Raw genomic sequence first — 16,976 nt, forward strand, 5'->3', positions numbered from 1 at the left:
TGGGTATTCTAGAACACTCTAACAAAGGTCTTCAAGAACCTGTACCGCCTGGCACTCTGCCCTGCCTTGCCTCCCTGGCCTCGTCTCCTCCCGCTCTCCCCTTTCCTCACTCACCGCAGCCACCCTGGCCTCCTTGACATCCCTCAAACCTGCCCAGACCTTCCTGCTTTTGAGTCTCTGCACTAACAGTTCCCTCCAGTGCTTGACTAGTTTGCATGAAAATCAATTCTGATTTGGGAGTGGCATCCAGGCATTAGAGTATTTTGTACACGTCCTGTATTTCTTCGAAATTATCAGGAATCATTGTAGCTTTTTACAGATAGCTGTTGAAACTGAGTGATGGGTACATGCAGCCCTTACACTGTTCCATCAACCACATACAAAACAAAATGAAAGCTTCTCCAGTGACCCTCATGTGCAACAGGGTTGAGAAGCATTGGCCTGTCATCCCCAAATGAGACCATCTTGCTCATAAATATCGTAATTGAGACATTTCCAGTTGAAAGGATGTTTTAATGAACTAAAAAGATACAAGAAGAAAAACATCAAATTTATTTTTGAAAATACAAGAAAAGAGAGTATACATTTGAATTCATTTTGCAATATACATGAACAAAAACCTATTCTATGTTCTTTTTGTCTCAATTAAACTCCCAACCAATGTGGCATCCACAAGGAGGGGAAGGTTCTGGCCCTTGGTTTGCAGGACAGAAACCTGGCGTGAGAACATGTGAAACCTGGCGTGAGAACATGTAAAACCTGTGCCCCAGACTCAGTCTTCCTCACTCAAGGCAAAGGCTTGCTGACAGTGATACCCCACACCGATGAGAAGTAAAGGGCCCCTCGCTACCAGCTTCCCCCAGAGCTCTAGAATAGCCATTTCCCATGTGAGGTCTTACCATAGCCTTCACTGATATTTAAATGTATTTTTATTTAAAGTACAGAGCATGGAAGAATGAAATTCTCTTCAGTTTCAAATGAACTAATATCTAAATCTGAAAATATTATCAAAGGTGAACCTTTTCTGTTTAAAAAAATAAACCACCCAAGTGAATTTATTGATGTGCAAGATACTGTTAATAAATCTGACAAAGAAAAATCAAACCGTCAGTCTATTTTGCCATAGTAATGAGAACCTACAGCAGGCTAACTCAGTTTCGGGGAAGTGGAGCCACATGAGCTCTATCAGAAATGGTTACTGGGATGATTCTATTTGATCTGAGCTCTCCTCAGAAGACTGGGGCAGCGGCGAAGCCGTGCTGATTTGGGGGCTATTCCCACTCATTCTTACCAGATGGCTGTTGATGACACCAAGTTCTTGTATCACCATACTCAGGTCTTCGTGTAATTTGACTATTGCATTTTTCACCTCCCCTAGAAGACCCTGGATGGAATTGTTTGCTTTGGGCTCCTGAGGCAGGCCTTTGGTTGTCTGAAAACTAGAACAGGGCACCGAGGTGAAGCGGTCTACATTTTGGGTGGAAAACCCTACCCAATTACTGCGGGAAATATGACTTATCTTCTTGTTAGCAGAATCAGAGTTATCTGGAAGACTTTCCAGTAGATTGAAGTTGTCAGATTCTTCATCAGAAGACAGTGAGCTCCTAGGAGCAAAGGGGTGACGAACCCTGGCTGTCTTATCTTTATCTTTAAAGGGGATAGAAGAAGACTGTTGATGGGACAAAGCCCAGTAGGAAGGTCCAGCCAAAATCCGGGGTAAGAGAGGAGCAGACTTGTCTGGAGAGGCCGTGTCAGGAGACGACATGGATAGAGTAGAAAAGGAGGATGTTCCCTCAGAGGTGGTTGACACTAAAATGTATAAATGAGAGAGAAAGATTATGCAACATACAAATGAGAGTACTAGCTAAAATCATTTTACAATGTCAAATCCGATCTGAAAGGTCTCAACATAAATACACTACTTAGAATTTGATGTGCAAAATAATCATAATAAACCTAAATAAACCTAAAGCAGGAAACAGAGAAAATCTAAGGATTTTCTAAAGGAAACTAAAATAAAATGACCAATATTTATCTTCACTCTCAGATCCTAACATATTTTCATATTCCACTTACCAGCGAGAGCAGAAAGTCAAGTATTACGCTCCATTCTACTGATGGCATTTTAAGTTGACATTTAAAATAGAAAGTCTGAGAAACCTGCAACTTACATTCCTCCTCCATTTTTTCTTCTACAGAGAATACTATGGCAAAACGAACAACCAATTACAACTATCAAAAGTTGTGAAACTAATTTTTTTCTCTCAACAGGCAAATATGTCAAGACTGAAGTCCAGTCCACCTGAGACCCAGAACACCAGCGCACATACGCAATTAGTTTTCCACCAAGAAATTGCATGTAAAGTAAAAAGCTTTCTAAATCTATTCTCCAAAAAAATTAAAGATTTAATAACATTTTAACTTTCTTTCAGGAAAAATGTATTAAGTCTCTTCTTCAGCACTTCATTCTAAATCATTATTTCCCAAAGTGTATTCTGAGGAATGCTGTGTGCCTGACGGTGTAAAAAGATGTTCTGTGAAAACAGGGCTTCCGAGTCAAATCAGACTGCGTGACTGTATACTGTGCCTCCCAATGTCCGTCAGCACAGTATTTACTCATGTTTTTCCAGACTTTCTTGGACCCAGAACTTTTTCTTGTCTCCTAGGAATATCTAAGTACATTCACTTATGTATTAGGTGGTATAAATGGGCTAAATCCAGTTCTAAAGTCTCTGAAATTAACTCTGGACTTGCTACTTAAATTAAAAAGAAACCAAACAAAAAACACTTATTCTCTATAGTAATAGAACAGGGAAATCAATGCTTACCACTTAGCACCTATTACTTATATATTACTTTCTATATTATTTTATTTCCTTTACATACCCACATCCCTTTAAACTAAATTGGACCTCTTGTAAAAATTATGGCTGGTGTAGGCGGCTTCTATTTTCTGCTTCAAAGCTTTCCAGTTCTCGGGGAAAAATCCCAATCACAAAACTTTCTGGGGTGAAACGAGTCCTCTAGTGACGCAGCAGCAGGATACGAAAGGGAAGTGGGCACGTCATCGGCACACGGCCAAGATGAACCAGCACCCTGAGAGTCAGGCTGGCTTATCCACAGCCTATCCTTGGACTAAAAGGGGTGCGACAGTTTCCTACCACGCTGACGACGAAAGCTTCAACATGGGGGGGCCCTGAGTCGCACATGTCCCTGCACCATCCCCGTGTGGTTCCCCTGTTTCCTACACCGTGTCTTTCTCTCTCGTGGTTTACTCATTCGGGAGCAGCACATTCTCCAGCAGTTCACTGGAAAGGGATGCAGGAGAAGGAAACGTTTTGAGAACTTGTTTGTTTGAAAATGTCTGTAAAGAATGATTGGTAGATATGCAAGTCTTTACCAAAAAAGGGAGAGTGGGAGAAAGGGTGAGCGGCTATATTTAATTACTAGAAGGTAGTCACAAAACCCTAGCAATACTGGTCCGTGAACCAGTAGCAGCGGCAGCGGCAGCAGCAGCACCTGGGAATTCGTTAAGGATGAGGTCATGGGCTTCACTGCAGACCCACTAAATCAGAGGCTGAGTGTTAACAGGCCTCCAGGTGTCTCCGGGTGTGCTAGGTTTGAGAATCCCTGCTTTCTACTGTACCTCTACCTTTGTTTCCCCTGCAGCGGCAGCGGCTGACTAAATAGCTTACCACTGTTCACAGTTTCGCAGCTTTGATTCATGGCTACGTGATGCCTTCACTCCAAGGAGCCACTTCACCTCTAATTGCTGCGCACCATTTACTTTTGTTTCCAAACACGGCACAGCTGTACCAGACACTTCAGGCTGCGCTCTGGGGGCGTCTCCCCGCCCGCTCGGGGACCCTTCTCTGACTCACTCTGAAGTTATGTGGGTATCTGGTTAACTTTCATCCCCTTCAAGCAGTTTACCTGCAAAACTGAAACACAGCAATAATGCAGGTAAGCTGCAGTGAATGTGTGATGTACGCACACCAGTTAATGCCCTGCTTGCCTGAAGACTGCACCAATGAAACGAGCCCGAGTGCTGTGCTAGCTCTAACTTCATACTCACGAGTAACACCGACCGAACCATTCTATTACAACTTTAAATTTAAAAAGCATTTAGAACTCTTGGGTGCAAAAGTAAAATGCAAATACATTTCTAGAAATATTTCAGAACTTAGCTGTAAAGCAAATTTTTCTGTAAGTAGTAGGTCCATGGTCAATTAAGTACTTCAAACAGTTCATTGTAAACTACAGGGATTTTTTTTTTTTTCTCCAATTGATTTATTTCAATTTTCCTAGCTGGTTTATAATGGCTGCCAAGTTAGCTATACACATAAATTAAAATATTCTGATTTTGTCCAGTGGTTAAAAAATATTTTACACAAACATTCATAGCAAAATTATTCATAATAGTCAAAAGGAAAAACAACTCAAATGTCCAACTGTGAGTGGATAAATGAAATGTGTGTATCTATACAGTGGAATACTATTCTGCCATAAAAAGGAACAAAGTATGATACATGCTATAACATGGATGGACCTTAAAAACATTATGTAAAGTGAAGGACATAGTCACAAAGGCCCCATGCTGTATGATTCCACCATATAAAGTGTCCAGAACAGGCAAATCCATAGAGACAGACAATAGACTAGTGGTTGCAGGCGTTAGGGAGGGGGGAGTGGAGAGTGACTGCTAATGAGCACAGGGCTTCTGGGTGAGGATGTCCCACTAGAGGAGTTGCTGGGCTGTCTGGGGCAGGGCAGCTGTGTGGCTGTGACTTCCCGAGTGATAAGGCTCCCTTCAACACGGAGCTTCTGAACCAGCCCAACCCGTGGCTCAGGGTTAGCGGAAAGGGTCTGCAGAACTGTTTCCTATCATTTTCCCACTTCTTTTGAGGAAATTGTTAATTTTTCCGGATCTGGAGTCTTTAGTTAAGTTTTTGGGGAGTCAAAAGTTATATGCAGATTTACAATGGCTCAAGTAGGTGTTGGTGTCCCTAACACCCATGTTGTTTAAGGGTCCATTGTACTGTTTTTCCTATACACACACTTATGATACAGTTTAATGTATAAATTAGACACAGTAAGAAATTATCGATAATAATAAAATGGAGCCATTATAACAATATAGTATAATAAAAGTTATGTGAATGCGGCCACTTGTTTCAGGGGACCTGCAGTCTCCATATGGGCTCAATGCTTTCTGATGTGACGCGCTGTCATCATTTGGAACACGATTTCTGCTCATGTCTTCCGCCCACAGACTTAATGCCTTTTCCATCCTAACTAAGCAGTTATCACCAGCTGCGGCTGGAACTTACAGTGTGAGGTGCCACAATAAAACTAGCACAAATTTCCTTTTCCTGCTTCACAATTCACGGATAAAAGATTTGTTCTTACCACAGAGCTTAACAACCTCAGCACACGATTTCTCTTCTTTCCTTACTAAGTCAACCACTTTCACCTTTCCATTTAAAAGCAGCACTGACTGGCTTCTCTTTGGCACATCCAAATTGCCAGCATCACTACTCTGATGCTTTGGAGCCATTACTAGGTAAAAGGAGGGTTACATGAACACAAGCACTGAGAGGCCACACAGTCCGTCTGATCACTTGGACGGCTACACAGAGACTAATGGGCAGATGGCATAAACGTCATGGGCATGTTGGACAAAGGGGATGATTAACATCCTGGGCAGGATGGAGGGGAAAGCATGAGATTCCACCATGCTACTCAGACCAACATGCAGTTTTAAACTAATGAATTGTTTATTTCTGGAATTTTCCATTGAATATTTTCAATTCGCAGTTGGCCAGTGGTAGGTAAAACTTTGAAATGCAAAACCACAGAAAAGGGGGGCGGGAGGCTACTGTACCATCTTCTCTATCCTCCATCATCCGGAGTGATGCCAGCGTCCATGGAGACTAGTCATCCATCCTCACCTCATCATTTCTTGAATCCTCAACCAGCCATTCCCCTGCGTATTCCTCAGAACATGTCATCACTCAGAACTGCCTCTCTCTGAAATCTTATTTTCCAAGATTACTTTCCTTCTGAATTACTCCCAGCCCCTCATCCCTTTAAATACCTCCACCCTTTGGCGCGTTGAGACAACAGATCTAATGATCCTTCTGTTTTCTCTCACTCTACCAGTGTCTGCCTGGCTCCACCTCCTTTCTTGTCCAGTGTAGAATCCCATCATCCATCACTTTGAACCACCTTCTTGCTACCTCCTTGCTGCTGTGTCTTCTGCCTTACCTGCTGCTAATTCCTAATGCGAGAGTCAGCAGGCCTCTTTCTAAAGGACCAGATAGCAAATATTTTAGGCTTTGTGGGACATACAGTATCTGTTGCAACTGCTCAGCTCTGCTGTTACAGCACAAAAACAGCCAAAGACAATATGTAAACCAATTAGTATGGTTGTATTCCAAGAGCCCTTTGATTGTAAAACACAGTCAGTGGGCCCTGGCCAGTTTCACTCAGTGGTTAGAGCGTTGGCCCTTGGACAGAAGGATCTCAGGTTCGAGGGCACATACCTCAGTTGCAGGCTCGATTCCCTGGTTGGGGCACATGCAGGAGGCAACCAATCAATGTGTCTCTCACATAGATGTTTCTCTCTCCCTCTACTTCCTCTCCACTTTCTCTTAAAAAATCAGTGGAAAAAATATCCTCAGGTGAGGATTAAAACTACCCAGTGGGCCAGGGTAGTTTGCCAATCCCTGTCCTAACCTTATTCCAATTTATATATCTATCTTTTCATTCCCACCCTCAGGCTGCTCGGCACTACTGGAGAAAAGCATAGACCCCATAAACGAGGATTGCTGCAAATGACCACTCCTTCACCTTATCAGTGTCCTATCAGTTCCCTCTTCCATTCTCTAGAGCGCTTATTCTAAATCTATTCCAGTCTCTCCACAGCCGTAATATCACTCCAAACTCCTCAGTCTTGGCAGGTGACATCAGACAGTAAGATATTGAGGCCAAGACTACAGTATATGGTACCCGGAGGCTTAATACATCTTAATTATTAAAATCAACAAAACCCTTCCCTCACTCTGATACATCCTTTCTCCTCCTTCCTTACAGGCCCTCAGGATGAGGTGACTCCCATTCTGTTCTGATTCTAGGCCTCCTCCCCCTGATCATGCTCCATCTTGGGCCATCTCCCTCTAACTCACCCTCTCTCGTCTCCTGTCTCTCACCCAGTTTCCTTTCCCACAATAGCCTCTGAAGTGCCGCCTCCCTATTTCACCTCCTCCAAATCCATTCTCCACACTCCTGAGAGAGTAATTTTTCTAAAACACATTGGTAAAGCTACTCATCTGACTTAAAACCATTAGTGACTTGCATTGTTTCCAAAATAAAGTCCAAACTTAACCTGGCAGACAGTGCATCTATCCTGGCTTAACTGTCCAATGTTTTCTTTTATTACTTTTTCATGTACACTTTCCATTCCTTCTCTACTAAGCTGCTTTTAGTTTGCTTATTAAATATTGATTGCCTCCTAAGTGCAAGGCACTGTGGTTGGTGCTGAGGATCCTGTATAATAAAAGCCTAATATGCAAATCGACCGAATGGCGGAATGACCAGTCACTATGACGCGCACTGACTACCCGGGGGCAGACGCTCAACGCAGGAGCTGCCCCCAGGCTAACCAAGGTGGGTGCCAGTGGGGGCCCCCAATCACCCCGCCAGTCACCCTGCAGAGGGAGGCGACGGGGGGGGGGCAGTGGGAGGAGCCAGGGCGCGGGGCTGGCAAGCGGGCAGCGCCAGGCTGGCCAAGGTGGATGCCAGTGGGGGCCCCCCTCCATTGCCCTGCCGGCTGCCCCACAGATCAGCCCTTATCGCTGGCCAGGCCTAGGGACCCTACCCATGCACAAATTTTGTGCATCAGGCCTCTAGTATAATAATAAACAGGGCAGATGTGGTCCCTTCCCTCGTGAAGTTGACATTCCACTTTGGGGGAAAGACATTAAAAAACTTAATGCATATATAATTATATTTAATTAGTGTGACAATTAGTGCTAGGAAGAATAACTGTAGGATGCTGAGATGGCACACAGCTGGGGGATTTGCAATAATCTAGGGGTCAGGAAATCTTGAAGAAGTGATGTTTGAGCTGACCTCTTAAGGATGAGGAAGAGTGAACGGAAAGAGGGGGATAGAAGTCAGAGGGAACAAGAGTCCAAAGATGGTGAAGCCACGTGGTTTGCTTGACAAACGGAAAGAACATCAGGCTGCTGAAAGGCAGCAGCTAGACTGCCCAGGGCCTGGAAGGCTATTGGATCTTTAGGAACATGGGAGCAGCCCACGGTTTAAGTGGGGAGGATTAGTCATCAGGTCGTTCTGGCTGTTCTACGGAGAATAAATTAGAGCTTCACAGAATTTCTTTGCTCAGTCACAACTTCGTATTATTCCTCAGCCTGCATGCCCTTTCTGGAAGAACCGAAGTTTAATTGTTCCTGAGAATAAATGAGAAATTCTTGGGTACTTTTGGAAACAACCAAAAGGAAGCTCTTGTTTATGCTAGTTCTTTCTAATGTGTTCTCCAACAAAACTGCTCAGAACCCGTGCTTCCGTCGAGCACTTGTCACCCCCAAGGATGGACTGCCCATTGGCCCTTTAATAAAAGGGCACTTTCCCAGCTGAGAAAGTCCTCTATGGCACGCACATTTTAATACCACTGGATGGAGAGTGAAAGGAGGGAACAAGACGGGGGGGCAGAGAGCAGAGAAAAGTAAATGAAGAATGCTTCAAAAGAGCATTTTTATTTATGTATTTATTTTTTTAGACTCACCCCATTCCGTTAAGCTCTTGAGGATATCAACATCCCTCTGAGCAATGCTGGGCTGGGCTGGTTTCTGAGAGTCCTGATTGATTACAGTCTCCGCTGGGTCAAACGTCTTGAACGAGGGAGAGACATAGAGTGTCTCTACAGAGGCCTGGTTACAGAAAGTCAAGTCCGACTTGGATATTCTTACACTTGGATGGATAGACTCTTCTTTACTTGATGACCCAAATGCTGATAAAGTTGTCAATATTTCAAAATTTGTCGCATTTGACTGCTTTTCTAGAGGCATTTGAAAAGGGTTTCCTGTTACAGTATTTGTAATGGTACTCTCTGGTTTCTTGTCCAAATTCACATTTGTCTGCAGAGATGGGGTTTTTTCTGAGGGAGTAGATACAGCATCTGTAAAATAACAAATCAAAACTGAAAACACTCTATTTCAAATCTGTTGCAATTTTAATAAATCAACATTTTTATGCCATAACAAAATCCTCTCCTATTTAATTTTCTACTTTCTTACAGTGTTTCTCTTCTGCCTCTTTGAAGTATACCCACACTATAACTGATGCCTGAGTCATTCGAAGGCTGCCTTCTCTGAAGCACAAGGAAAGGAAAGCTTCAAACAACTTGTCTTAAAATATTTCCCCCTTCACTTACTATTCTGTTTCTGAAACCACTATATTTTTAGTACCTTCAAGCTTTCATCTACAAGATAAACTAGAGAAAATTTGGCATAACATATTGGTCTATCCTTACAGAATCCCCCGTCACACACACACACACACACACACACACACACACACACACACACACAAAGTCTTTTTCTCCTGAAATAAAAAAATGTCTTCTTGCCCCAATGTTTCAACAAAGCTCATACAAGAAAATCACTACTTTAGGCAGTGGTCTAATTTTAATAAATCCTTTGTCACATGGGAGAAAAGAGGCAATCTTTCAGAGCTGTTGTGATGATTACTAAAATGTTAAGTTCCATCTGGTCAGGGATCTTTGTCCATTTTATTCATTAATATCACCAAGTATCTGGAGTATAACAAAGTACCTGGACTACAACAGATAAATAATAGTTATTAAAAACAGAAGGAACTGAAGGAGTTCCAAAGAGTTAAATTTAAGGTGGGCCAGATATAGGAATATCTCTTGAATCTATGAAGTATGAGCCTGGTCCAAATTTCCAGGTGCACATTGTTGTCCACACTCAGCCTAGGGCTTGCTCTCAAGTATGGAAAGGAAGAAAATTATTTCTAAGGGAGAGAGAGTTCTTGAAATTAAAAGCATCACTATGTGAGAGAGGACAATAGTGAGGTTATGTCATTCGAAGCTCCCAAAAAAGAGGATACAGGAATTGTGTAATTCGCTATCAGGTGTTTGTATATCACAATGTCCATCAAAACCAACCTCATAATGCACATTCATATGTTAGCAGCATCACTTTCAGGCTCTGAGTTACTAAGAAAAGCAAATTTTCTTAGACTCTAAAAACCTTCCTTTCAATTTTCATCCACAGTTGGAGGCAACCCCGGGCAAAAACGCTGCTAGTACACCAGTTAGACAATTCAAGAAACGTACAGCACTACCTCTACCAGGAATTCCATTTTTTCCCAACCCTTTCATCTCCGAACTTCCTTATCTTTCAAAACTCAACTCAAGAATCACCTTCTCTATCTCCTTTTCTTTCCTGCCTGTAACCTATTATTGTCTATCTTGCCATATCCTATTTGGAACCCTGTGAATAACATTTCATCTCCTTTATTACAAGGCTCCTCTCCCCCACCTGAAAACAGGCCCTCGGGGAGACCTTGTTAGGAGTCATCTTTGCATCTCAGCACCTGAGAGTGCCACTCCCATAGGATGTGTTCGATAAATGCTTGAGTGAAGGACAGACTGAAGCACAAGGACCAAGAAAAAGTAATGCCTTTGTTTTTCTAAGCTGAATGTAGTTTACTTAGTAGTGACGAAAGGAAATAGAAAACTGGTAGATGAAAACAACTTCTAGAATACTCCTAATTTGCATATGAGAAAGTTATATCTAGTTGGTAAAGGTTCTGTTAAAAATACTAACATATTCCTAGTAGAATACTAGATTTATAGTATTCCAAAGTACATGTGTACATCTCTATATTTACATAAAAGTAAATTTTAGTCAAATATTTTCTGTTGACTTTCATTTTACATGTGAGAAAAATGGGGGGGGAGTCTTTTTCTATATGGTTGTAAGATTCTAATTGGTTTTTTAAATTTTTAAATATATATATTTTTTTTATTTCAGAGAGGAAGGGAGAGGGAGAGAGAGAAACATCAATGATGAGAGAGAATCATTGATTGGCTGCTTCCTGCACACCCCACACTGGGGATCGAGCCCACAACCTGGGCATATGCCCTGACCGGGAATCGAACTGTGACAACCTAGTTCATAGATGGGTGCTCAACCACTGAGCCACACAGGCTGAGTGCAAGATTCTAATATTTCATATGAGATGGCAATATAATGAGATGGTGAAATGTTAAAGATATATAATTTAATCCCTGAAGAAAATACTAAAATTCATGCAAAGAGGTATAACTAAGAAGCCAACTGCTAAGTTAAAAATTTTAAAGTATTGAATTAGCTCAAGAGAAGACAGCAAGGAAAGCACAGAGGAATAAAACACAGGTGGGACAAACAGATGGGACAAGAAGAAAGTAAAAGAGTAAATCTAAATTCAACTGTATCAGTAATTATACTAAAATGCAAATTATAAAGCATAAAATTTCAGACTGGATAAAAAACATAAGATCCAATCATATGCTGTATACAAGAGACAAGCTTAAAAACAAAGTCACATGTAAAGTTAAGGATTGGAAAAAAGATATCATGCAACAGTAAACCTAAAAAAGCTCAGTGGCTATCTTAATATCAGGTAAAATAGGCTTTAAGACAAGGAGTATTACTAGAGAATAAAAAGGACATTTCATAATGACAAAAGGGCCAAACATCTCAAAGATATAACATTATAAATGTGTAAATACCTAATAATAGAACTACAAATAAATGAAGTGAAAAAAATGACAGAATTAAGGCGAGAATTAGACAAATCCCACTAAATCACATTTGGCAATTTTGACATCCCTCTCTAAGTAACTGATAGAATAGATGAAAAATCAGCATGAATATCAAAGATGTATATAACACTTAACTCACTTGGCTCAATCAACATCTACAAACCACCACACTCAACCCTGGCATTGGTAGGTTTTTTCTCCTTGAAACTCATTCCTCCATAAATGCTTCAACAGAACTTTGCTGGCTCTCCTCCATCTCTCTAGGCCAGCAGTTCTCAACCTATGGGTCACAACCCCTTTGGCGGTCGAACGACCCTTTCACAGGGGTCGCCTAAGATCATCCTGCATATCAGATATTTACATTATGATTCATAACAGTATGCCGGGAGCCGGTCCATCCTTGCTGTTTCAAAGGACCTGGCATATATGGCATACTGTTCTTAAAATGTTTGCTCACCTTCTTGGCACTATGTGTTTTAACCAAGGTCTCCTCTCTGAGAAAGGCTGTTTCCCCAGGTAGGGATTTTCCCCTGAAGTTAGGGAGGGAATAAAACCTCTTAACTAAGTGCCAGGCGGGTAATTAATCACTTTAACTACGAACAATCATGCTTAAGCTACATAATCTTTACTCCCTGGAATGGAGATAAGAAACGCCCTAACCTTTGGAATAGAGATTGATAGGATTGGAATCAACTGGTATAAATACAGTTGTAACAAGACAACAGCAGACAGAACTTAGAAGACAGAACTTAGAAGACAGAACCTACACAGAACCTAGAGAACCAGACAGAACCTAGCTGAGAGAACATGGCAAAAGATCCTGGACTGAACCTGACTACAGAAATTGGCAAGAGAACCTGACTAGAACCTGGTGACTGAACCTGGCTGGAGAACCTAGCGAGGGAACATGGCTACTGAACCTGACTATAGAACATGGCAAGAGAACCTGACTAGAACCTGGCTACAGAACCTGGCTGGAGAACCTGGAGAACCTAGCAAGAGAACATGGACACATAACCTGGCTGGAGATCCTGGCTAGAGATCCTGGCTAGGCTGCTGATCAACTGAACACTGTCTCCGTGTCCTTCCTTCTTCGCCGACTCCGTCCACACCTTTGGGGACCCCTGGACCCGCTGGGGTTGGACCCCAGCAACAGTAGCAACATGACAGTGATGAAGTAGCAACGAAAATAATTTTATGGTTGGGTCACAACATGAGGAACTGTATTTAAAGGGCCAGAAGGTTGAAAACCACTGCTCTAGGCAATCTTCTCAATATTCCTCCCTGGCTCTGATCCCTCTAAATTGCAGACATTCTATCCTTGACCCTTTTATCTTCTGCTCCTACAATCTCCCAGGGTGATATCATCTATTACCTATTTAAACTAGGAGTAGATCTATCACCTGTATGCAGGTAATGCACACATTTTAATTCTCAGCCCAGATGCCTGCTGAAGTCTAGCCCCAAATATAAATATAATATAAGCCCCAAGTAATATAAATATATATATATTACTCTGCCCAGGGAGGTCTTATTGCCCTCCAGCCTCCTCATCCTTGGGTGTACACTTTACCTCTATTAATATGACCATCAAGCACAATTCACCATAGCTAAGATTTGGAAACAGATTCGGAGAACCAAGATGGCAGCATAGGTTAACGCCGGAGTTTGCTGCTCTGAACAACTTCAAAAGTGAAACTAAAAGACAGAACGGACATCACCAAGAACCACAGGAACGCTGGCTGAGTGGAAGTCCTACAACTAGGAGGAAAGAGAAACGCATACGGACACTCAGAGGAGGCGCAGTGCTGAAGTCAAATTCTGAGGTGCGGAGTGCGCGGAGCGGGCTGGCGGCGGAGGGCGCGGTTGGCGTTTTCAATCGGGAGGGAGTCGAAGACTCTGAGCTCCAGATCCGGGCGAGTCTCTAGGGACCCAGACTCAAACGGGAGAAGCGGGACTGTCTGGCTTCGGTCAGAGCGAGTGCAGCTTTCTCTCTGAGCTTTGCAGCGGGTGCTGGGACTCAGAGAGGCAGAGCCCCTGGGGACAGGACTGAGAGCCGCCATAACTGCTCTCTCCGGCCCACCCTGTTGATCCTGTGCGACCCGCCCCGCCCAAGCCCTGCACAGAGGCATTTGCCGGATAGCCTCAGGCAAAGGCTAGATTAGCACCTCCCTAGAGGACAGAAGTTCTCTCACTGCTGACACAGCTGATTCTCATAGCCAATTGGCCTGGAGGTCAAACCCTCCCTGGTATTAGCTACAACAAGGTTTAACTATAAGACTGCGAACAAAGACCACTAGGGGGTGCACCAAGGAAGCATAACAAAATGCGGAGACAAAGAAACAGGACAAAATTGTCAATGGAAGATATAGAGTTCAGAACCACACTTTTAAGGTCTCTCAAGAACTGTTTAGAAGCCGCCGATAAACTTAATGAGATCTACAAGAAAACTAATGAGACCCTCGATGTTATATTGGGGAACCAACTAGAAATTAAGCATACACTGACTGAAATAAAGAATATTATACAGACTCCCGACAGCAGACCAGAGGAGCGCAAGAATCAAGTCAATGATTTGAAATGCGAGGAAGCAAAAAACACCCAACCGGAAAAGCAAAATGAAAAAAGAATCCAAAAATGTGAGAATAGTGTAAGGAGCCTCTGGGACAGCTTCAAGCGTACCAACATCAGAATTATAGGGGTGCCAGAAGATGAGAGAGAGCAAGATATTGGAAACCTATTTGAAGAAATAATGACAGAAAACTTCCCCCACCTGGTGAAAGAAATGGACTTACAGGTCCAAGAAGCACGGAGAACCCCAAACAAAAGGAATCCAAAGAGGACCACACCAAGACACATCATAATTAAAATGCCAAGAGCAAAAGATAAAGAGAGACTCTTAAAAGCAGCAAGAGAAAGAAACTCAGTTACCTACAAGGGAATACCCATACGACTGTCAGCTGATTTCTCAACAGAAACTTTGCAGGCCAGAAGGGAGTGGCAAGAAATATTCAAAGTGATGAATACCAAGAACCTACAACCAAGATTACTTTATCCAGCAAAGCTATCATTCAGAATTGAAGGTCAGATAAAGAGCTTCACAGATAAGGAAAAGCTAAAGGAGTTCATCACCACCAAACCAGGATTATATGAAATGCTGAAAGGTATCCTTTAAGAAGAGGAAGAGGAAGAAAAAGGTAAAGATACAAATTATGAACAACAAATATGCATCTATCAACAAGTGAACCTAAGAATCAAGTGAATAAATAATCTGATGAACAGAATGAACTGGTGATTATAATAGAATCAGGGACATAGAAAGGGAATGGACTGACTATTCTTGGGGGGGGAAGGGGTGTGGGAGATGCGGGAAGAGACTGGACAAAAATCGTGCACCTATGGATGAGGACAGTGGGTGGGGAGTGAGGGCGGAGGGAGGGGCTGGAACTGGGAGGAGGGGAGTTATGGGGGGGAAAAAAGAGGAACAAATGTAATAATCTCAACAATAAAGATTTAATTAAAATTAAAAAAAAAAAAAGATTTGGAAACAGCCTAAGTGCCCATCAGCAGATGAGTGGATTAAAAAACAGTGGTACATCTACTCAATGAAATACTATGCTGTGGTAAAAAAAGAAGGAATTCTTACCATTTCCAACAGCATGGATGGAACTGGAGAGCATTATGCAAAGTGAAATAAGCCAGCCAGAGAAAGATAAATATCACATGATCTCACTTATTTGTGTAATATAATGAGCAACATAAACTGATGAACAAAAACAGATCCAGAGACAGAGAAGCATCGATCAGATCGTCAAACCGTAGAGGGAAGGCAGAGGAGGGTGGGGGTAAGGGGGAAAGATTAACCAAAGGACTTGCATGCATGTATATAAGCATAACCGACGGACACAGACACCAGGGGAGTGAGGGCATGAGTGGGTGGGGGGGAATGGGGGGATAAGGACACATATGTAATACCTTAAATCAATAAAGAAAAAATTAAAATTAAAAAAAGATAAATACCATATGATTTCACTTACATGTGAAATCTAAAGAACAAAAGACTGGTAAATGAACACACACACACACACACACACACACACACACACACACACACAAATATGACCATCAACTTCCCCGTCACTCAGGCTATTTTGGAGCTATGGTTGCTAGCGCAGCTCTAAGAGGTCTCCCACGCTGTCCCCTCAGTTTCATTCTGCACAGCACACCCAGAGTGACCTTTCTAAAATTAATATCATGTTACTTCTCTCCATTACTTCTTCAAACTACTTCATGTGGTTTACAAGGCTCTGCATAAATTAGACCTACGTGCCTATCTTGTCTTATTTTTTACTATTTTTCCTAAAACGATATGGTCCTACACTAAGTTCTTTCATTTCTTCAAATTTACCATATTCCCTCTGTGCACCAGCCTCCACCCATGCTGTTCCTTTTGCCTGAAATGTTCTGCTGCCTCTTTATATCTGATTCCCAACTGCCAGGGTGATGTCCATTAGGTGGACATACATGCTCATGTGTCTGCATTTTTGCTTGTGCTGTTCCCCCAACCTAAAATACCCTTCATCCCTACCCTTCCACTCAAAAACGGCTCCATTCTTCTACACTCAGCTCAAATACAACCTCCTTTGTGAAACCTTTTCTTTATCCTCCAAGTTAAAATGAATCCTTTTTTGCTTTTGCTTAATCCAATGTGAATACTTATATTTTCACTTATTTCATCTTTCAAATATTACTAATTTGATAAATATGTAGTAAGTACAAGGATGTGGCAAGCACTATTCTAAGCTCTGACAATAGCAGTAAACAAATTTGTTGTTTATGACTTGTTATAATTTACTGTTTATAGATCTGTCACCTCCAGTAGACTGCAAACCCCTTCAGGGCACACATCTTGTTCAATGTGTTCAGGCCAGCGGTGACTAGCAAAGTACCTGACAGTCATTTGATACATATTTGTTCAATGAATCTTTATCTGAATAGTCCAATCATTAAACTCAACGGGAGAGAAAGTCTTAAAGGACTTTGTGATAGAGGCCAGCACATGAGAATTTCAGGATCACATAATGGTTAAAGGGCAAAAGTAGGACTAGAATCTGAGGTTCCT

General features: G+C 42.2%; 1 protein-coding gene across 1 annotated transcript in view; it reads right to left on the bottom strand.

Annotated features, from left to right (window-relative positions):
• Positions 1 to 1,195: 1,195 nt before the first annotated feature.
• The window catches only part of ENTHD1 (ENTH domain containing 1), an 82,452-nt gene continuing 66,671 nt past the window's right edge, over positions 1,196 to 16,976 (bottom strand). The window contains exons 5-6 of the mRNA XM_036301863.1: positions 8,807 to 9,199; positions 1,196 to 1,809 (exon numbers count right to left, since the gene is read on the bottom strand). Coding sequence (XP_036157756.1) covers positions 1,196 to 1,809; positions 8,807 to 9,199 — 1,007 coding nt within the window. The remainder of the gene's footprint in view (positions 1,810 to 8,806; positions 9,200 to 16,976) is intronic.

The sequence above is a fragment of the Myotis myotis genome, unplaced genomic scaffold (genome assembly GCF_014108235.1).
Source record: "Myotis myotis isolate mMyoMyo1 unplaced genomic scaffold, mMyoMyo1.p scaffold_m19_p_3, whole genome shotgun sequence".
In the NCBI taxonomy this organism is placed as follows: Eukaryota; Metazoa; Chordata; class Mammalia; order Chiroptera; family Vespertilionidae; genus Myotis; species Myotis myotis.